Source organism: Mandrillus leucophaeus, unplaced genomic scaffold (genome assembly GCF_000951045.1).
Source record: "Mandrillus leucophaeus isolate KB7577 unplaced genomic scaffold, Mleu.le_1.0 Scaffold596, whole genome shotgun sequence".
Lineage (NCBI taxonomy): Eukaryota > Metazoa > Chordata > Mammalia > Primates > Cercopithecidae > Mandrillus > Mandrillus leucophaeus.
Window position 1 is genome coordinate 1,947,515 of NW_012106430.1, and position 22,855 is coordinate 1,970,369.

The window sequence follows — 22,855 nt, forward strand, 5'->3', positions numbered from 1 at the left end:
GAAAAAAAAAAAGAGAGAAGACACTGAGATATGAAGACAAAAAATCCTCCTTCTTCCTGAGGAGAGTTTCTTCCTGAAACCTCAGACAATAAAAACATTTCCAAGAATTTGAAAGTGAATTTAGCTCTTCAAACAAGTTACAATATATTTCAAACAAACAGTTTTTTTTTTTTTTTTTTGGTGCAAAGTAGATGCATCTTACTGAAGCTGACGTTCTTTTCTGATAGACTGGCTAATATGTTATGCAAGAATTAGATAGATGGGAGAGATCCTGAATGTTGACGGTGGCTTCAAGTGACAGAATTTTCATTTGCGTCTCTGGATGCCATCTCCACACCTGACACAGGTAATCACATTCACTTCCCAGCATGGCCACATTAGGCCAAATGGATTCCCAAACAGAGGTTCTGTCTAAAGGGACCATTTGACTTCCAGAACACACTGCTTGGAGGCCCTGATTGAAAAGGAGGTCAATGTTGGCCCAAATATTTCTCTACTCCCTGAGGTGGAATAATTGATGTGCAGCAGCCCCTACAGATGTGGATTCACGAGAGTGATGGATTGATATAAGTATATTATTCACACGTACAGCTGCTAATATACAGGTCCCAGTGCAAACACCAGGACTTAAGAATATTATGTGGATTTAGGACAATCCCTGAAGGACTCCAGTTCCATTAAAAATTTGTTTGGCAGCCTGGGGCAGATCTATTCCAACTCCCATATGCTTCATGCATTTGAGAGGGGGAACTAAACCACTTTAAAAATAAATTTAATAAATTTTGTAATGTCAAGTCATTAACATCCTGTCTAGTCAAACTGTCTTCATATTTTGAAACAGTAACATTTACCTCTGAAATTAAAAAACATTCAAATATCTGAGTTAACATTTTATCTGAGAAAACATTCCTGGTGTTTTTTGCCAAAGGCGATAAATTGCATCCTGAAAACAGAAGAAAACATTCCTATTTTTCCCTCTGTAGATGTTTTTCTTGTCACAAATATACCAAACAATACGTAGAAAGTCCTGTGACAAGTCCATTTTGATTTGTAAATGGTAGAGGAAATAACTTGCAGACATGCTCAGCTATCGTTTGATGATTTATAACATTCGTTAGAATCTGTTGCCCACAGTGATTCTAACACTGCTTTTATAAATGCTCATTCATTCACTTAGCAGATTTTGTTTGTTTTTTTTGTTTTGTTTTTGTTTGTTTGTTTCTGAGACGGAGTCTTGCTCAGCCGCCCAGGCTGGAGTGCAGTGGTGCAATCTTGGCTCACTGCAACCACTGTGAGCCACTGCGCCCGACCTTAGCAGATACTTTTAATACCTATCATGCATGTGCAAGGCTGGGAGTTGGGGGAGACACCACAGAGACAAAAGCCATCCCTCAAGTAGGTGACAGCATCAAGACAACAGCTGAGGGGAGGGTGGGCAGGGAGAATTTCAACTCATCTAAGAACACCCAAGCTTCTCACGTCAAATGTTCTTGGGTCTCCAAGGAAGATTCCCCCAAATGATAAAAGCATCCTCATCCTCACATAAAACATGTTTATTTCACCTTCACAACAACCCTATAGATACATAATAGGCATTTTTCTGGCTAATGTAAAGATCTGGAAGTTTAACTTCATATTATTTATATCAGGTGAATTATTTCAAGATTCCAAAATTCCACGTAACGCAGTAGAGAAGTAGGATAAGCTCATGAATCTACACATGGAGAGAGATGGTAGGTGACCACACTCTGGCTCATGTGAGTCTCTCATCCATGCACGGTGTCCTTCAGCCTGTGCATGGACCCTTATAGTGTGAGGCTTGTCTGTAAACCTTCTCTTCAATGCTTACTATAATATTGCCGTAAATAGGAAGTGCTTAATAAATGCAGTGTTTCCCTGACATTCTAATTAAAAACAGTCATTATTTCCTAAAGAGAAAAATAAAGGAATAAATTAGTAAAATGGGCACTAACAATTTTCAAAACAATAACTACTGGGTATTATGGCCCAAGAGTCCTTAAACTGAGACAGGCAAAAGTACATTCCCAGGTGCTTGAAACAGTGCAGGAGTCCTATTTAACAGAAAAGGGAAGATAACACTATTTGTCTCCTAGATGCACAAAAAATTAGAGTTACATGAGTAAAGGAATGTAGTCCAAGACTTTCATATGTCCAAAATGAGCCTCCTACACTACCATTCCCACATACCAACCTCAAAATGCCTGCATGCTATAAATTTCTGAAAGACCCTTTCATCCCTGTGCCACCAAAGGAAGAAACTCAAGGCTGGGAGTTAAGTGGTATTCCAAGTCCCCCAAAGAGAAGAATGTTGCCAGTTCCCACTAAACTCTCTGTGACTACCCTTAAACTGGTGGGAATCAAGGTGGACAAGCAAATGGGACTTCAAAGCCCCTGTAAGGCCACCAGCCTGTTCATCAAGGCTGAGGGAGGTGGGGGCAGTCCAGTGAAACTCTCATAGCTTGTGCTTTTGAAGTTTGATCCACTGCTCTCATTAGCTGAGCAGCACAGCCAAATGACAGCTGCTGGTCTTGTGAAGCTTAACTTGCTGGGGCATTGGCTACCTATGGAGATGCTGGGAGAGACGGGCACCAGGAAGTGGGAAAAAGAAAACCCTGTCATCTCTTAACTTCAAGCAATGAAAAATGGAGCAGAGGTAGAGACAGGAGGGCAAGCAAGAGAAAAACAGCTGAAAGTATTTGGAGAAATTTTCTTGTATGGCTAAAATCTCTGTAAGAAGTATACTGGTTTTTCTTATGAGACAAATGAAAGCTGTTTAGTCAGAAACATGATATAACATGAAGATCTAAAGAAATACAGATGATAAACGCATGCATATATCTTTATTTAGAATTTTGTTAGACACTTTAAATTGAATCTATTTTTATAAGTATTTAGTATAATGACACAATAAGGAAACGTTTTCAAACCCTTCATGGACACCAAGACTGTAAGCACTGTCTGCAGGAATTTGGTGCTTCTGTGCCACCATGTGACAGTCACCTAAAATTGCAGGCACCAATCTTAAAAGGAATAACAAAGTTCAGGAAGGTATGTTTTAAAAGTCTAACGCTATAAACATGGCCTCAAAACTCATACACACACAAATCCCGCTCATTTTTCAGGACTTAGAGAAACAGCTGTCCCTGGAGTGTGACAGATTTATTACAGAGACTCTCTGAATTGCTGCTATAGGCAGACACTAATGGGACAAGGAGGAAACTCTCAATTGGTGTTAAAATAAAGTTCATTGAGTATTATTTGCAAAAGTATAAATAAGAAGGCAGTTTGAATGCCCATCATCATGGAAATGATTAAACAAACTATGGCATATCCACACGATAAAATATTAAGGAGCTGCTAAAATGTGCACCAGATCTTCATATACTGATAGAAGTGTATCTATGGCATATTTAGATACAAAAAGCAAGTTGTTGAACAGCATGCATAATATGAATTAAATAATCCTTAAAGTGTATGCATTTTTCCATAAAAAGGTTCAAAAATATATAGAACTATTTACATTGGTTACCCAAGGGAGGGTAAGACTTTTTACTTTTAATTTTATGCTGTTTAACACAATTTGAATTTTTTTCCAGTGAGTATAATTTAATGTTTTTCTTTAAGCAAAGTTCCATAATTATAGAAGTTGTATAAAAGACAGTTTGCTCCACCTTTAGCATGTACCCCTGATACACAGAAAGAGAAGCTCTCAGCAATTCCGCATCCTTCACTACACTCAAGTTTTGCCCAGCTGTAGAGCAGTGGGCCATCCTATGCTATAGCCTTAGGGGAAACTAGGACAGACAAAGCATGTTGGTCATGAGATTTCTGACTAGAAAAGAGTGAGCCTCAAAAAGAGAACTGCTGACGTGTCTCTCTAATCTGTTCCTCTTTCTTGAATCTATTCCCTCTTCTCTATTCTTAACTACTCCCACCCTGATCCACCATTTCTCTCATTACTCCAACATCCTTTAACCCACTCATTTGATTCTAACTACCCTGATCTTAAGCTTGTTCCTTCCAAGTCTAAGTAAGCAATCTCCCTAGAACACACTGGTCTTTCCAGAATTGAAATCCAAACGTGATTTTGCCCCATAGTAGAAACCTGTTACATGCTTATCAGCCTGGCCCTCCATGTCTGCCTAACCTTTGATTCCTCAAACTGTTGAGATATCCATATGCTTTTACAACAGAACCCCAGAATACATTTTTAAAATTTCCTATTCACAGAGAAGAGACTAATTGCCTTAATATATAAAAAGCCCCTATAAATCCTGAAGTAAAAAACCAATGACCAACAGAAAAACAGGCTAAGAATTTTAAAAACAGTTCTCAAAAAGGAAATACAGATGAACCTTAAAAACATGCAGAGATTTTCAATGCCACTTAAAATACAAGAAATACAAACTAAACTACAGTAAGATGTCATCTGTAACTATCAGGGGGACAAAGTTCAACAAATGTAATAACATACTCTGATAACAAGAATGTGCAGAAATAGGCACTCTCATGCATTGTTCAGTATAAACTGGTAAAATCTCTATCAAGGACAGTTTGGTAACACATTAAAAATTTAAACGTGCTTAACCTTGATCTAGAAATTTCATATGAAAGGTATTCATTCTAAGGATATACTTATAGTATCCAACATGATGAATTTCCAAGAATATTCACTAAAGCATCATTTATAATAGAAAAAGACTATAAACAACCTAAATTTCCATCACAAAGAATTGGTTATATAAATTATGGCGTATTTGTAAGTAGAATTCTATGCAGCCATCCAAAAGGATGAAGTTGTTTTATATTTATTGACTTTGAATTATTACTAATAGAAACTACAGGAACAAAGTTAAGTACATAGATATATTTGTTTGTGCTTTTTGAGACAGTCTCCCTCAGTGGCCCAGGCTGGAGTGCAGTGACGCAATCTCAGCTCAACCTCTGCAACCTCTGCCTTCCAGGTTCAAGAAATTCTCATGCCTCAGCCTCCTGAGTAGCTGGGACTACAGACATGCGCCACCACACCCAGCTCATTTTTGTGTTTTTGTAGAGATGAAGTTTCACCATATTGGTCAGGCTGGTCTCAAACTCCTAGCCTCAAGTGATCTCCCCGCCTCGGCCTCCCAAAACGCTAGGATTACAGGCATTAGCCACTGCGGCCGGCCTGTTTCTAAATACCTGAAATAAATCAGAAATGATATAACGAAACAAGGAACATTGGTTGCCTCGAGGGAGAAGAATCAATGGGAACACGAGTAAAAAGGGGACTTACTCTTGACTTGAACCTTTTACTCCCTTTCTTTAATTTTTAAATTTAAACACGATTCAAAAAACTGATAAAAGCTTGCCTGTACCAGCATATCCTTCAAATACTATACCCAAATCCATTTTCTTTCACGCACAGAGTTATTCTCTCACCTAAGCCACGAACCTCATCCAGTTAATCCATGCAGACTGACCCTACCCCCATCAAATTTACGGTTGATTCATATTATTCTCCTGTTTTAAAACAAAACCAGACCTTCAGTGAGTCCCCATTGCCCTCAGAGAAAAGTTTAATCCATTAAAAAGACATTCAAACTCCTTTACCAGCCAGCCCCAACCTGTGAGACTCCAACCTAGTCTCAGCTACACCACGTGGCTCACCATACCTCTCTTACTATGCTTATAAAGTTTCCTCCCATCTCCCATCCTCCCTTCTCTAACAAAATTATATATGGCCTTTGAGGTCTATGTCAAATTACCTCTTTGAATGTTCTCTACCTCCAGAAAGAACCAATAAATTTTTTCTCTGTACTCCTAAGAATACTTTGCTTATCCTACAAGAAGTTTACTGATTAAAATTACTAGTCATTTATGGGTCTACAGATTACTACATATAATCTATCGTTATCTCTCTTAGACTGAAAATCCCTTAAAGAAAGAAACCAAGCTCATTCATCATGTATTCCTAGCACCTAAATTCCTAGCCTGGCACACAGTTACAGTTGTGTTACACACACACACACACACACACACGATTCACAGTCACCATTTTCCCCCACATTCCTCATTTATCAAATTGAATTAAGAATCTTGTTTCTCCAAGGCTATTTCTACGTGGTTGGTTAATGTGTGTCCAAAATAACATGGTGCTACCTACGCAACTATACTTCCTAAGTTTAAGACAGGCCCTCGTGGTTGACTGTTTTTCCCACATCTTGCACAGCTGTCTGGTATTGGTTTGACTTCACTTATTATTATTGAATATGCTGATCGGCTGCAGATAAAAGAAGTGCTGGTTTGTCTCCCTGAGAATGATTACATTTGATGACTTAGGTATGCATAACAATTTGGAGAATCAGAGTTACCATTTCAGGAGCAAATGGATGTGAAATAAAATCTCCAGAGGGTGAAAGTGCTGACCTGCTCTGCTGCTTTACTCTTAAGCATTCTAATTCTAAAGATACTATAAAATGTCTTAAATGGAAAAAAAAAAAAACTAGTTACCCAAGAACTATTTATGATAGTTATTCACTATGCTTCTATTTATTATGCTTCTACTCAAATACAGCTTTTAGTAACTCTGGTTCTTGAGGCAATAAAAAAGGTGGTGGGGAAAACAGCTTAAATGTCCATCAACAGGTGAATGGATAGAACAAACTGTGGTACATCCATACAATAGACTACCTCTCAGCAATACAAGGGAATTAATAATTGATATATGAAACAACATAACATATCCCAAAATAAGTATGCTGAATGAAAGAAGACAGACCAAAAAAAGTACACATTGTTTTATTCAATTTATATAAAATCCTAGGAAATGCAAACTAATCTAATAGTGCCATAAAGCAGATCAAGGATTGGTTAGGGATGGAGTAGAGGCCAGGGAGGGGTAGGAGGGAAGAATTACAAAGTGTCATGAAGAAGCTTTTGGGTGATAAGTATGTTCACTATCTTAATTACAGTGATTGTTTCATGGGTATATATATTTATTTGTCAGATTGTCAAAACTCATAAAATTGTACACAGTAGTCCCCTTTATGCATGGTTTTGCTTTCTTCAGTTTCAGTTACCTGTGGTTAACCATAGTCTGAAAATATAAATGCAAAGTTCCAGACATAAACAACTCATAAGTTTTAAATTACACGCCATTCTGAGCTGTGTGGTGAAATCTTGCACCATCCTGCTGTGTCCCACCTAGGGCATGAATCATCCCTCTGTCCAGCATCTCCATGCTGTATATGCCACCTTCCCATTAGCCACTTAGTAATCATCCAGGTTATCAGATCAAAGACACAGCATACTTGGTTGTGGTGCTATCCGAGGTTTTAGACACCCAATGTGCGGCTTGGAACATATCCACCATGAATAAGAGGGACCACTATACTTTAAAATGTGTAATTTATTATATGTCAATTATACCTCAATAAAGCTGTTTTTTTTTTAAGTGGCAGGAAGAAGACAGAGGTGAGAGAAGGGAGAGGGAGAAAGAAGTCTGTCCGAGAACATACCTATACAATTCTATCTTAAAGTGGTTTTCAAAGAAGAGGGAATGTTCAACACTTGCAAAATACCTTTCCAGAATGACATTTTCCTGAAAATGTCATTTTCTAAGAAGGTAGGAATTGTATTTTTGAAAGGAGCATCCAGGTTGCAAGCAGATGATTAATTATCATGGAAAATCATTGATGTATCATCGCAATTTCACAGTGCTTCTTACAGTTAAAATAAAGCTCCTTCATATCTCTCATAAAGGTATTATAAAGCTTTAATTGATTTGTGTTGGTGAAAACCCTTGGTTACCATCATGGAAAATAATTTAATTAAGTATCAAAATATAAACATACAACTTTGAGTATGATTTTTATATTTTTCTTTATAATAAATATTGGAGGGTACCAGCTAGTCTAACACATTAATAAACCAGGGGAGACTCAGACCCTAGAGGCTTGCACATCGGTTGATTTAATGTCAAATATAGAATCTACAGAGATGTCTAAAGAAACTTGTGTAGCTACCTCTACTACTGGATAAAATCTTGCAAGTACCACTTGCCCCCTCATTAAAAAGCAATAATGGTTTATGCAAGGTTAACTAAGGAATACAAATCTCTAGGCTTACTCATACATTTTCTTTTATGGGAAGGTTGAGAAGAGTAACTTTACCGTCAGCATGACAGTAAAGAAATACAATAAAAAATGACAATAGCGATCAGGAGGACAATACAGACTCATATGGAAAAAGAAAAACTAAGAATTTGATTGAAAAATGTTTGAGTCACAGGCTGTATCTAAGGTAACAGACACAGCATTCAGTATAATGCTTGATTGCACTTTAAGAGTATCATTCAGTAGCAATCTACACACACTAGGTCTTCAGTAACTGCTAGACATTATTATTCATGATTTTGGAAGTGAAATTGGAGACTGTAATTTAACATCCAGCCAACAGGTCTGGAGATCAAAGTCCCTCACTATTTGCAAGGTAGAAATAAAGAAGATGTTCTATGATATCTCTATTCCAATTAATATAATCAGACATGGGATAGTAGAGAAAACTCATCCAAGAAAGTGTTGATCATTAGGCAGAAACAAGAAGATTCTTTTAAGAAATAAATACATTAAGAAGGACTCTTTGCTGTGGATCTTTATACTGGTGACCCACAGCAAACTGGAGAATAACTTTCACATTTTGGGATGAAAATGTCATTATGAGGCAGGTACAGATATTGCAGTTCGTTATGGTCACCTGTAAAAAACTCTGCAATTTGTAAGGCTAGAGAGAATACAGAAGTCACTAGTCACTGTGGCAATTTAAATTTAAATATAAGTCAAGTAAAATTAAAAATTCATTTCTTCAGTTGCATTGGCCACATTTCAAATGCACAACAGACACATGTAGTTAGTGGCCCCTATATAGGAGAGGGCAATATAGAATATTCCATCATCACAAAAAGTTCTAGTGAACTGCATTGGGCTAGAAGGAAGTAGAGGCTAACATAAGGATGCCAAGTAAGAAACCCTGTAATACTGTATTTGAGAAAGAGAGTGCTCATTGGTTACAAAGGGGCCATATCATTCAACCTCCAAAGGGGAAAAGGGACCTTGGGTTCATACTCTCCTAGCCTGGCTTTCAATAAATAATCTAGAGTTAAAGCGCTCTCAATGCCCTTGTGCCCTCTGGGACCTCAAAAACTAAATGTGTGTTTTCCATAAAATACTAAGTCAAGAGAAAGTAAGACAGCACACTTAATGTGAAATAAAGTTCATATACTCCTGTTTAAACACAGATTAGAATTTCTGTCAGAACAATGCCAGTGAAAAGTTGACATTCTAATTAATACAATTTACATTATAAAGCACTGAATATCTTTATCTTGCTATTATGAAATGCCCTCTTTTAAAAAAAATTGAAACTCTACTCAACAGGGAAATGAGTACTAAGGACAGTATGTAAAAACCCATGTACAAGAGAGGTGGTTAGGGTCACTGGCATTTTTACACACCATCGACTCAGGTATCTAAAAAGGGAAGCAATACACTCATCCTCTACCACACAGTTTTGTCATTCTTTATCATCTGCAAGGCTATTTGCATGCCGCAATAGGATTTTAAGGCTGTTTTTCTGTTATAAAACATGCTGCAAAACACAAACACCAAAACCTGAAACATTCTCTCTTTCCCCTCTTTTCTCCCTCTCCATCTCTCCCTTCTCTCTCTCACTTAACATCATAGAGAATAACAGTTGTGGAACCCTGCAAACTCGCATACATGTAGGACTCCCACATAATGTTTATTCAATCCAAATTCTGAGTGTGTAAGAGGGGCAGAAAATCAACCCCACAGTTGGGCACCCAAGGATTCATGTTCATTGCCTTTGTCAATTTTATGCTATCAGTGAAAGGAATAAAGATGAGATCCTTACAGCTTGAATTTTCATTTCCTATGACACGTGCTTTTTCTTCATGCTTTATCACACTCCACTACTTGGTTTCCACCCCTTCATAATTGATATCGGCCATTTGAAGCATTCAGTAAAAACCTCATGAGATTCATCGAATGTCCCCCAGTCTATAATTCTTGCTTTTAACATATTCAGAAGCAAATTTATCTGAGTGTTTTCCACTTCCCCTCCATGGTTTTCTCTATGCACAGGGATGAGTGTAATGACAGTTGTATTAATTATATGCTGAAAAACCCACATAGCAGCAAAAATGATGGAGATCATCATTTTAAATATTTTATTAAAATAACCCAGTGTAGAACAGATAATGTAGACCCTCTTGATAATGAGAGGTTCATTAATTTTACAAGAATTCTAGAAAGCTTAGAATGGTCATCAAAATCATTTTTCATTTATTTGTTTTTTAAGAAAGGGAAAACGTTCAGTTGTTCCTTTAGAGAACAAGGGTATAATAAAATTTTCTAAGGTATTTTTAAATAATCACTTATCCTTCCAGAAAAAGCTTTGAAAAGGTAGCTTGAAATAGGGATTATTTAGGTTTCATGGTATTACTTGAAATGTCTGTAAATTTGCAGCTTCTGTGACCCATTAAAACTTGGTTTCATTGACATATAGTAATCTTTGATAAATAAAATTGATATTTCCTATAAACAAACAAGCAGTACATTAAAATCCTTTGATTATTGACAGCAAGAACAACACAATCTTGCCTACCAAGTGTGTCTCCAGATACAGTTTAAGGCCATCCATCTCTGCTTTAGGGGGAGTCCAATTCTCTGTAGTTTCCATGGCTTCATTTAACCATTGAATGAATTCATCCAGTTTGTTTACAAACCCCTTGTGAGAGGAAAGAAAAGGGGGAAAAAGAGGGCAAGAAAGGCATGTTAGTTGGTTATTCTGTAAAAAGCCAATATTAAACGTACCAAACTTTATCCATGATCAAATCCATCCCACCACACTCCTATCCTAGTCTCATCTTTGCTGTAATGGAATTTCCACTATTTCTGGACCTGAAGTCTTATCAAAATGGGAAAGAAATTGTCAATGCTTCCCTCTCAGTTTTTCTCTAGGATCACTTTTCTGAGGAATTTAGATTGGATTGGGGGGTGTCACTGTATGGATGCCTCAAAACATCAAAACATTTCTGGTGTCTGACAAGCATCCCCCTGCCAAAAAATCAGGTCAGGTCTGCTAGGAACGCTCATTGGCTTTGGGGGATAAAAGCATTCCTGTAAAGATGGTGTTCTTCACTCAGAAGCCTGTGGAGTTCAGTTGCCATAGCTGAACTAGAAATATATTTTAAAATTACATAAGTATGTACAGGTCCTTGGACGAGTTCTGTCCACAGCCCATATGTCTGTGTCTAAGCCTGTATGCTACAAAGGAAGGAAGCGTAGAAAGTGGGACCAATGAACAAACATAAATACTTGGCTTCAGGTATGTAGAGACATAAAGATATATTCTTGGCTAGGAAGCACAAATCACAATAATCTTGTAATTTTTCAAATAGTGGTTATCAAATTTTATTGACCATTTAAAAGAATACATCTGTAGAAACAGAAAATATTTTGAAAATATGAAAGCCCAACTGCAAACCTAAGTGAAAGAAATGGGGCTGGGCTCCTGCTTTCCACGTCTGGGTAAACAGCACCACCTGGAGGTCATAAGGAGCAAGGGCAGGCTTCCACACATACTTAGGAATGGGTTGAGATGCCGTTTCCCTATTAAACTTAACCGATTGTTCAGATTTGCCTTTCAAATAATCTTGATTAACATTTTTAAGGCTTAACTGAGGATGTCCTGAGACTGAAGTGGAAAGAGGTAAAAGTAAATATTTTTTTATAATGCTTCTCACAAACTAGGCTTTGCCATTAGGGTTTTTCCTAGATAATATTTTAAGATTCATAACCCTTTAATTGAAGCAATTAGATCACCTCCAAAAAAAAAAAAAAAGAGAAAAAGAGAAAATGGAATTGTGGAGAGTGGTAAGTAAAAGGACAAATAACACTCAGGAACACAAATTGTTTATTAGAGGGGGACAAAGCAGAGATGTGGGCACAGAGTCCCACAGAGTCAGATCATACCATACTGTTATGCTCTGGTATGTTGCCAACCTGTGTAGATAGAGCTCAGTCTATCATCCCACATAGTGACATATCATATGATTTCCCATATTCATACATGCTTCCAAAAGCTTTCCCTATTGAAAATCTCTCTATTGTACCAAGTCTCCAAGGACAGTCACACCCAGGGACACATATCACAACCAGATTTCACAAATGCAAGATTTCTCATTTATATTCCTTCGAAAATCTATCCCAATCAGTTAGATTTGATAAAACTAATGAGAAATATCATCTTAGAGACATCCAAATCACAAACTGAAGCCTATACAATTGCAATTGGCTGAGCTGGGAACTATATGGTAGTTTAACATGCCTCCAGTCCTAGACTCCAACCCTAAACTGATTGATAATATCATTAAGGTTTCTGTTGGTCATCACTCAGAAGATTTTCTTCCAGGTGAGGTGAAAATATGTCCAACAGAGAAGGTTTCATAAATTTCATACAATGTATTCCCTTACTAAGTGAATTTTCTGGTGATCTACCAAACTCAGCCTTTTTATCTAATTTTCTCATATTGCAACTCTTTCCAAATGCCAAGAATCCCTGCAAGATCATTTATTTTGCCCTTCTCCTATCTTTAGGGTATCACTTTGTCTGTTCTTCTGCCTTTCCTGCATTTGCATAAGTTTGAGAGTTGCTTTGCTTTTCATTTCCTCCCAAATACTTGACTCTTTTTTTTGAGACGGAATCTCGCTCTGTCGCCCAGGCTGGAGTGCAGTAGCCGGATCTCAGCTCACTGCAAGCTCCGCCTCCCAGGTTCACGCCATTCTCCTGCCTTAGCCTCCTGAGCAGCTGGGACTACAGGCGCCCGCCACCTCGCCCAGCTAGTTTTTTTGTATTTTTTAGTAGAGACGGGGTTTCACCGGGTTAGCCAGGATGGTCTCGATCTCCTGACCTCATGATCCGCCCGTCTCGGCCTCCCAAAGTGCTGGGATTACAGGCTTGAGCCACTGCGCCCGGCCTACTTGACTCTTTTAATGTAGAAGTTACACTTATTCAAGCTCAATCTTCTCAGTAGTGTCCCATCTGTTCAAAATGTTATTCCCCAAACTCCTACCTAGGGCTCAGAATATTTCACAGGTCCATATCTGACTTGATGTTTACCATAGATCCCTTTAGATGTGTACAGTAAACCTGTGAGCAGAAGTAAGGGCAGAGTCTGTTAGAACTCCAGTCCTAATTCTCGATACTCTCATAATTAAAATTTTGGTGAAAACTTAAGAGACCCTTTGCTGACCAGATGGACTTACAGAAATATTGTCTGTCATCGGTGGATGCTAGTCAGAAAAGTAGAATTTAGATGGTTTATAAATGGGAGATGAAAATAGTACTTTATAGTACTTACAGCATTAGTTTTTACTGTTGTATTTAGAATCGTGTTGTTATATCTGTGTATATAAATTGGTTTGGGGAGAAAATTAAGTCAGAAAGTATATTATTTAGTGAACAAGTGGTTAAATCCAAGAAGATAAACAGTTAAAGACATTATTTGAAAGGTAATTAGTTATAAACCATTCATGATCTTCTCCCCTTCAAAAACAAACAAACAATAACCTGTGTGTGTATGTGAGTGCATGGCTGCTTCATCATAAAAGGTTAGTCTTAGCCGAAGAGTACTAAACAATGTGTCAGGTTTCCTAACAGAACCATGATTACAGTTAGCTGAAATCTGTGAGATGCAGATTAGACAAAACCCATTGGTCCTGGGTGAACATTTCTGGATGGCACTTCTGTGTATCCCAGTCAGATAGCAAAACAAGGCTGTCTGATATAGGGGAAACAGGAGTCCTCTCAATGATTCTCTCTGGGTTTCTTCTGAATTATATCCCATCCTCACAACTTTTTATTTGTTGTACATTTCCTAACTCTTTTCTTGCCAACACTAAAAAGTTTCATCACTCACAATAGAAACCTGAGAAATCCCAGTATTCCTAACTTATAATAAAAGCTAAGCACCCCTTCCCTTTAGGGAGATCTAGCTTTCCACCTCCCTTCCTGCTTCTATGTGTAGCCTCAAGAATACAAACAGAAATCATGAAAGCAAGCAAAACTGGAGTCCATTCAATTCATGATACATTTATCACATGCTATTTTTCCACCTCACTCAGCCCCCTCTATCTGTGTACTGTCACCAGGTTTCTGTGTATAGTGGACAGTGTACTAGGTACTCTCCCCCTGTGATGAGATGTGCTTAGAAAGACCAAGAAAGTGCCACTCTATACACAGACCATGTGGATGTGCAGATGTGGTCACATTCGGACACACACAACAAATATTTGATGCCCATTTTCAGAAGTTCTGCTGGCATCTGTGTGGTGTGAATGAAAGAAAACAAGGATGACATAGGAAAATGGAAAAAATATTTTAAAAATTATTTTGAAACAGATCAAATCCTAATGCAACAAATATTGATCATTTATTCATTCATTTAACAAATGTTTATTAAGTGCTTTCTATGTGCAAAAAAGCACACTGCTAGACATTGTTGAGAATACAAAGATAAATATCATTGTGGCAAAAATTTCAGCAGAACATAAAGCACGTCTAAGCCCTGAATTCAAGTAATTTTAATAGTCAAAAAGAATTTTACAATAAACAAAGAGTTGGGACACTCTCCTGGATATTGTGAAATTATTATATCTGTATCAGAATTCTGTCTGTATCCAAGTTTGCTCTCATTCTTAGTACTGGCCTACCTGTGTGTGTTTCTAATATTCCGAATTCAAATTTACTTCTCTAGAAAGTCAGAGGACTATAAAAATCAGATTTTCTTCATGACATAATCCAATGCCACCACTGCACTACATGAAAAGTACATTTTATGCATATTCTACTCTGCCACAGGCTGAATTACAAACCTTTGAAAGGCTACATTTTAGCCTTCATTGTTCAAACTCCTGCTGCTGTATCTGTTCAGTGTCCTGTTATTTTCTACCAGTGTCCTTATCGTCCCTTTCTGCTTCTTCTTCCATTACTTTTCTTTGCCTCCCTGACAAGCTGTCCAGGAGCACATGGAGGGTGACCTAGTCCACAAGATCTGTACTCCTGCCCACTCTCACGGATTGTTTCCTTCTGAGTGAATCTTCGTCATACTCCTATTTTATACAGGCTTTGAGAGCCTGTAGACCCTTGTTTGGCACCAAGCCAGGATTCAACCCCCAGAAGAAATCCTGGTCATCAAACCTGGGAGAAAATGGAACAGTGGTTGGCCCTCCTAACATCAGTTGTCAGCATACCTGCTACTCCCAAATCATTTGTATTGTGAAAGTTCCTTCGTGAGGCTGAAAACTTACTTTTAAACTTTCTAAAACATCAATCTCTTTAAAGACTAAGATGCACAGTGAAAGTACATGCAAATGTATACTCACTGGTTTGTGAAAAATAATTTGCTAGAGCCTTTGGCTGGCTAAAATACACTTGAAGATTATTTTCACAGTGAACACTTACAGTCAAATCTTGCGAAGTGCTACACTCTCCCAACAAGTTAAGAATGCTCATTATTTCTTTTCCTAACTCTTTCTCCTCTACAACAAGCCTTGTTTGGTTAAATATAAACTGTCTCGGTGGTTACCTTTGCCCTCTGGCAAGGTTGTCATATGGAGCTAGAATAAAAAGGAGGGCCTTCCTTGTGCCATATGTGAGGCCAGGGAACAACCACACAGTGGAAAACAAGATATGGCCCCTGCCTGGTGTTATTGAAAGTCTAGGGGTGATTTTTTTAATGGGATTAATTATAGACTAAAATAAAGTGGAAAATTCTATCTCTACAAGACGAAAGGGGAAATATACAGCAGGAAGTAAATGCTGTGTTATCACCACAACTCTTCGAGATGGTGTTGATTGCGGTCATTTTACAGATGAGGAAACTGAGGGTCAGAGAAGGTAAGTGACTTGGGATTTGAACATGGATCTCACTCCAAAGTCTATTCCTCCCACAGTACCACACCACCCTCTAGAAACAGCGTTCCTGCAGACAAGTTATCAGATCCAGGTAATGGAGAAGTAGCATTTATTCCCAGTTTTGAAGTCTTGGCACTGAGATAAAATTCCCTGAGTCCTAAGTCTCTTACCCTTCTCATTCACTATTTTCTGTTGTTTTTTCCTAAAACAGAATTTGTGATGAGACTAAATACTTCACAAGAAACACACTTATTTTTAGAAAGCAAAGATTACTGTAAAGTTCATTTCTAATGCACAGAAAATTTAAATGAAAAATTTAAGGGAGTTACATGTTTGAATGAGCCCCTTCTACCAGTGCTCAGTTACAGATGGGCTTGACTCAGTTTAATCACAGAGGAGATGGCCCTTAGTTCTCAGAAGGCAGTTGAGCCACCTTTCTGAACTGCTAATTCCTTTTGGTATTTGCTGTTTGGAAGTGTATGTGAATGTGTGTGTATTCATCCTCAGAGTAATTCATATCTATTTATGGACAGAGAAATTAGATGTGATGTCTGACTCAGTCTAGATCAATTTAGCTGCCTCCACACAGAAACATGCTGAAGAGTATCAAAAAAGTGAACTATTTTCATTACATTTTATGTATTTATTTATTTATTCTTTTTTTTTTTTTAGAGACAAGGTCTCTCTAGAGATAAGGCTAGAGTGCAGTGACATGATCATAGATCACTGCAACCTCCAACTCCTGAGCTCAAGGAATTCTCCTACCTCAGTCACCCGAGTAGCTGGGACTACAGGTGTGCGCCATCACACCCAGATTATTTATTTATTTATTTATTTATTTATTCATTCATTCATTCATTCTTGTAGAGACGGGGTCTCACTATGTTGCACAGGCTGGTCTCACATTCCTGGCCTCAACTGTTCCTTCCAGTTTGGTCTCCCAAAGCAAAGGTATTACAGGCATGAGCCATTGCACCTGGCCTATTTCACTATATTTCCAAAAAAAAAAAAAAAAAGTCAGCATCTGCTGTTGAATCTTTTAAACTATTATGCTCTCATCTGGACAATTCTAGCTGAAACAAATAACCCTCAGATGGTACTCACCATGTGCCAGAACCTGTTTTAAGTATCTTGTACAAATAGATCATTTAATTCTCACAATGGCCCTATGAGGTGGGTACAATAGTCTCCCCATTTTACAGATGAGAAGAGTGAGGCCCAAGAGGTAAGGAGGTCTGCCCGATACCCTATAGCCAGAAGGTGGCAAACTCAGTACCTGAATCCAGCGAGCCTCACTGGCACCACACGAAATCATGAACAGTCAGCTGATTTAACAGCTTAAATATGTCCCTTGCAGGAATTAGAAGAGAAGAACTAAATGAGGACTAATCTGGGGGGACACGGGAGGGTATATTAAAAGAGGGGAAAAAGTGCTTACTATGAGCCAGTGTAGATAATGTTAAGAGAACAGTTGCTACAGCCAGACAAAACTGAATTTGATTCATTTAGTTTAGGTATAAACTGAATGAACGACTTAATGTCTCTGAACCTTAGTTTCTTCATCTGTAAGACAGTGACATTAACAGTCATCATGGGGTTACATGAAGACTATAGGAAAAATATAGTTTAAAGCCTGATGTAAAACAAGGGCTTGATAAATGATTCTTTAAAAAATCATTCCTAATTAATAAAAGTTCCAATTTCATCTTTTATCTCATTGACTCGACAATTTTTTATTATTTACTAAGTCTACAGCACTGTACTATGTGTAGTACAGTGAGATGGATGATCCATGAGATGGATTTTTAAAGTCCCCACACAGGCCGGGCGCAGTGGCTCACGCCTGTAATCCCAGCGCTGTGGGAGGCTGAGGTGGGTAGATCACGAGGTCAGGAGATAGAGACCATCCTGGCCAACATGGTGAAACCCCGTCTCTACTAAAAAAAAATACAAAAATTAGCTGGGTGTGGTAGCGTGTGCCTATAATCCCAGCTACTCGGGAGGCTGAGGCACGAGAGTCACTTGAATCCGGGAGGCGGAGCTTGCAGTGAGCCAAGATCACTCCATTGCACTCCAGTTTGGCGACAGAGTGAGACTCTGTCTCAAAAAAAAAAAAAAATATTCCCCACACAGTCACAACATAGGGGGTGGCAGCAACTGCTCTGGGCATTTAGAAGAGGGAGTCATGGCTTTCACCTCACATGGTGAATGAGACAGCATGAGGGGCAGCATCTGAACCCGCAGGTTAGCAAGAATTTCACCACCCTGCTACCCGACCAGTGGATCTGGAGGGGATCACGTTTCTCTACTAATTGTTACAAGTTTCAGGAAAATCTGACTTAATTTTTCAAAACAGGCCACATTCTTTGGAGCCTATCTTTACATCAGCAATGGGGCTATCAAAAAGTAACAGCTAAAGGACATCATGATCCTCTTATCCACAGTAAAGGTTTGTTTAGGCTCTAAATAAGGTAAGTAAAATTAGAACTTTATTTAGAAGTAAAATTATGCATTGAGATTTTTACATACATATTTACCAACATATATATTTAATCTTCTGTTTTTGTACATAATTCTTTATACACATAGTTTCTACATAAAATGACTAGATTTAGATTTTTGCATAACAGCACTAGAATGCAATTTACCTTTCCCAATCAACTAACTATATACTTAATGTGCCACCTACGCCCAGGGGCTCAAGACAAAGTGCTAGAGAGTTAAAAGTTGTGCTTTGGACTCTACTACCTCACTTATATACCCACACTCCTACCTAGAAAATCCAACACAGTATGAGTAATTGACAGAAGAGGAGAGACAGTGTATGCTTTTAGAACAAAGATTGAAGAGAAAATAAAATGGCTTCAGTCAGTGTTCACTCTGATGCCACCAAGAAAACTCGAATACTGAAATGCCTAATGAAATATTTAGCTTCTTTTCTAAAGGTCAAATGAGAAGGCTTTAGAATATAAAAATATTCCTGATAAAATTGTCCCAGAATTAAGGTAAAAACTGTCAGTGGGAAAGAAAGAGCAAAATGGCATGCAATGGTATTATCTAAAGCTACCCAGGTGGGATGTTCTATTCTGAACTCAGCAACATGTAGAAGGAATATAATGCTGAATCCACAGTTTCTTCAAATACTATTTATTTATAGTGGCTTCAACTGGGAAAAGAAGAACCCAGAAAGATTCCTAACTCTTATGATGAGAAAGGGTTTCATCTAACAAATCTAGAGATTTTGACTTCAGTTGCTCCCTACAGGTTCATAAAAAGAAATTATCAATCATTCTAAGGGCAAAACAAGATTGGAATGCATATTATCAAAGTCTAATAAAAACAGATATGAATAAAAAATTGGGAATAAACTGGAACAAACAATAGGTTAATATTAATTAAGCACTTACTACACACCAGGCACTTACATAATCCTTACAACAAACCTATGATACAATATTACTGCACTCTCCATTTTATAGGGAGGAAACTGAAGCACAGACAAGATCAAACACTTACAAGCTCCCAACATTGTCAGGTATGAAGCTGGGGACCTCTCATTCAGGTAGTATGACTGCCCCAAAGCTTGGCAGACTTCCTCTAGGTGAGACCTTGCTTCAAGCACCCCCAATCCTCCAGAGGCACTGGATAAGCAGATCACATCATCTTTATCTGCCTTTAAGTCTCAAATGAGTACCTGAGATACCCATAACTTAGAATTTAGGATTATGACAGTTTAATGGTTTAATTGTAGGTTTTTCATATCTAGTATTATAATTAACAGTACTTAACATTTAGGTACTATCTACCAGCTATTCTTTTAATAACTTGTGAAGTTACTGAATAGTCAAATTTCCCCATTGTACAGATGAAGAGGCTAAGGCATAGAGAAGTTATGTAATTTATTTAAGGTCATATAGCTATTAAGTGGTTACTAAATAGTTTTGTTCCAGGGGCTAATCTCTGGACTACTGTCCTATATTCTCTCTCTAACCAGATTTGTTCCCACAAAGTCCACAGAGAGAAAACAAAGGACAGTCACATTCTCTGTTGTTCACTCCTATTTTCCAACCTTCTCTGAGAACCCCAGCTCTTGCCGCATAGTTCAATCATTTCTATCAGAACCCTATTTTAGATCATTTTTCCTATACTCTGTGCTCTCTCTTTTCAGCCTTTCTTTTCTTTCTTCCTTGACTATTGTTTCTCTTTTGCCTCTTTTTTTCTCTTCCCTCTTCTCCAGCCCCTCCCCTCCTTTGTTCCCCACTCCTCTCCTCTCTTCCCCTACTTCTCCTCTTTTTTCCACTTGCTCATTATTCCTTTCTTTTTTCTATTGTTCAAAGTCTCCTCCAGCCTTGTTAGGGCTAATCAATCATTTTAAATAAACATTTCTGGACATGTCTATAAAGTTTTAGTGAAAAGGGCTGACTCCTTGACACTGAAGTACAGACCTGAAAATGTTGTTTTATTCCTTGCTTGGATTAGCTCTAAATACTTTCCTGATTAATAAGAACTCCTTGCACATCAAATATCTGGAACAAGAGTGAGTGTGACTTGATGGGAGTATTTGCAGAATCCTAAGATTATTCAAAAGATTACATGTGATTGTTGAGTTGTTGTTTATCTAAGTATTCTAAATTTCCTCCAGGGAATAGATAACAAAATTATTATTCAGTAATAACATAGTTATTATTTTTAGAAAAAAAATTGGAATTCCATGTGAAGAGTTCATCATACTGAATGAGCAAGAAAATGCTATGGCCAATTTTCTACCAGAGAGCTTCAGGTTGGCAAGTTAGTAAATGCTAACAACTCAACTATTGTAGCTGAGTACCAAGAAGACAGAAAAACAGTATTATCTAAACACATCTGCTTGGAAGTGGGTAAAGGAGAAAGAAGAGTTCCCATAGAGATTAGAAGCACAGACCCCATTTTCAAAAGGCTCTTAGAATTTATCTAGTTGAAAGCTCCCTCCATTTTACAGATGAGGAATCTGATGCTCAGAAAAGGTAAGCAGGCTGGGCACGGTGGCTCGTGCCTATCATCTCAGCACTTTGGAAGGCCAAAGCAAGAGGATCATTTGAGTCTAAGAGCTTGAGATGAGCCTGGGCAATATAGTGAGACCCCATCTCTACAAAAAATAAAACATTTGCTGGGCAGCGTGGTGTGCACCTGTAGTCCAGCTACTCCGGAAGCTGAGGTGGAAGGATTGCTTGAGCCCAGGAGTTGCAGGCTGCAGGAGCTCTGATTCACTACTGCTCTCTAGCTTGGGTGACAGAGCAAGACTCTGTCTCTCAGGGAAAAAAAAAAGGTTAAGTACTTGACAGATAACATTCACTCACCAGTAGGTAGCTGAGCCAGAAGAATTTGTGTTGTGTAATCAAGTACAGAGATCTAACTGTTCATTTTTAAAGTTTTCATAGACATCTTTTAGAAAAGATTTCCAGAGATCAAAAAAAGGGACAGAACTAGAGTTTTTAAGAATAATGTAAAACTTCAAAGGACTATTGGCTTAGCGAATTGCATACACTATTGGATAGCATTAGGCCGGCTGAAGTAAGGATTAAGTTGCCTTTTTTTGTTCAAACTCCACGTGTATGAGTACACATACATGTGTGTATTAAGTTGTTTATTCAAAAAACATTTATGGGAGTTTACTAGTACCAGAAATTGTATTAGGCCCTTGGGACTCACATATACATAACCCAGATTCTTCTATTAAAGAGTTCAGAGCACTGTAAAGTATGAGATGTATGATAATGCAGACTCACGGTTCTCGAACTTTTAATCTCGAGTCTCCTATTAAGAATTATTGAGATCCCCAGAAAGCTTTTGCTTCTCTGGGCTTTATCAATATTCATTTCAGCAATTTAAAAATATTAATACATATTTTTAATACATTAAAAATAATAATATATATTAACATAAATATTATTAAAAAGAATGTTTTCAAAAACAGTGAAAAGAATGGCATTATTTTAGCTATATGCAAATCTTATGAATGCCTGGCTTAATAGAATATGGCTGGATTTCTATTTCTACTTCTGCATTTAATCTATCACAATATCACGTGTTATGGAGCTTCTGGAAAACTCTGCTATACACAGAATGAGAGTGAAAAAGGCAAATAACATTCAGTATTGATATGATAATAGCTTTGACCTTGTGGACCCCTGAAAGGGTCTTGAAAGCCCCTCGAGGTGCCAAGACCATACTGAGAGAACCTCTTGCTGTAGATCATACCAAGTGCTCAGGAGCCATTGAAAAGACATTTAACTCACTCTTTGGGCATCAAGGGGGACTTCCTGGAGGAAATCACAGGAAATTGAGCCCTGATAGATAAGTGTAAGTGATTCAGAAAAAGAATAGGGGGAACTAAGAAGAGCAGAGAATGACATTCCTAAAATGAAGCCTGAGAGAACAGCTTATTCTGAGAACTCTAAGTAGCTGAGCCTGGCTAACGAACACTGAAGAGACAAATACGAAACACTTAGAAATGAGGTTGCAGAGTCTGGCCAGGAGCTAGGCCACATACAACATGCTCTGTAGTTTATATTTATCCTAAAGACAATGGAATGGTCATTAAAGTTTTGATGCAGAGAGTGGGAGAATCTGATTGGCTTCTTAGAAGACTCACTCTGGCTGCAGTGTGGAAAATGATTGCCAGTTGAAAGACTGAGAGCAGAGAAGCCAGTTAAAAGGTTGCTATAGCACTCTGAAGAAGTTGATGAGGCTAAACTAAAGCAGCTCAGTGGACATGGGCAGAACTAGGTTCTGCTAGGTTATAGAGAGTACTCAAAGGTAGAATGGACAGGACTAATTGGATCTGATGGATGATGAGAAAGATGTTAGAATCTGGGAT

The 22,855-nt window shown here is 38.0% G+C and overlaps 1 protein-coding gene across 1 annotated transcript in view; it reads right to left on the minus strand.

Annotated features, from left to right (window-relative positions):
- AKAP6 (A kinase (PRKA) anchor protein 6) overlaps positions 1-22,855 on the minus strand; it is a 520,177-nt gene that overhangs the window by 253,858 nt on the left and 243,464 nt on the right. Inside the window, exon 6 of the mRNA XM_011999517.1 lies at positions 10,687-10,809. Within this exon, the coding sequence (XP_011854907.1) occupies positions 10,687-10,809 (123 nt within the window). The remainder of the gene's footprint in view (positions 1-10,686; positions 10,810-22,855) is intronic.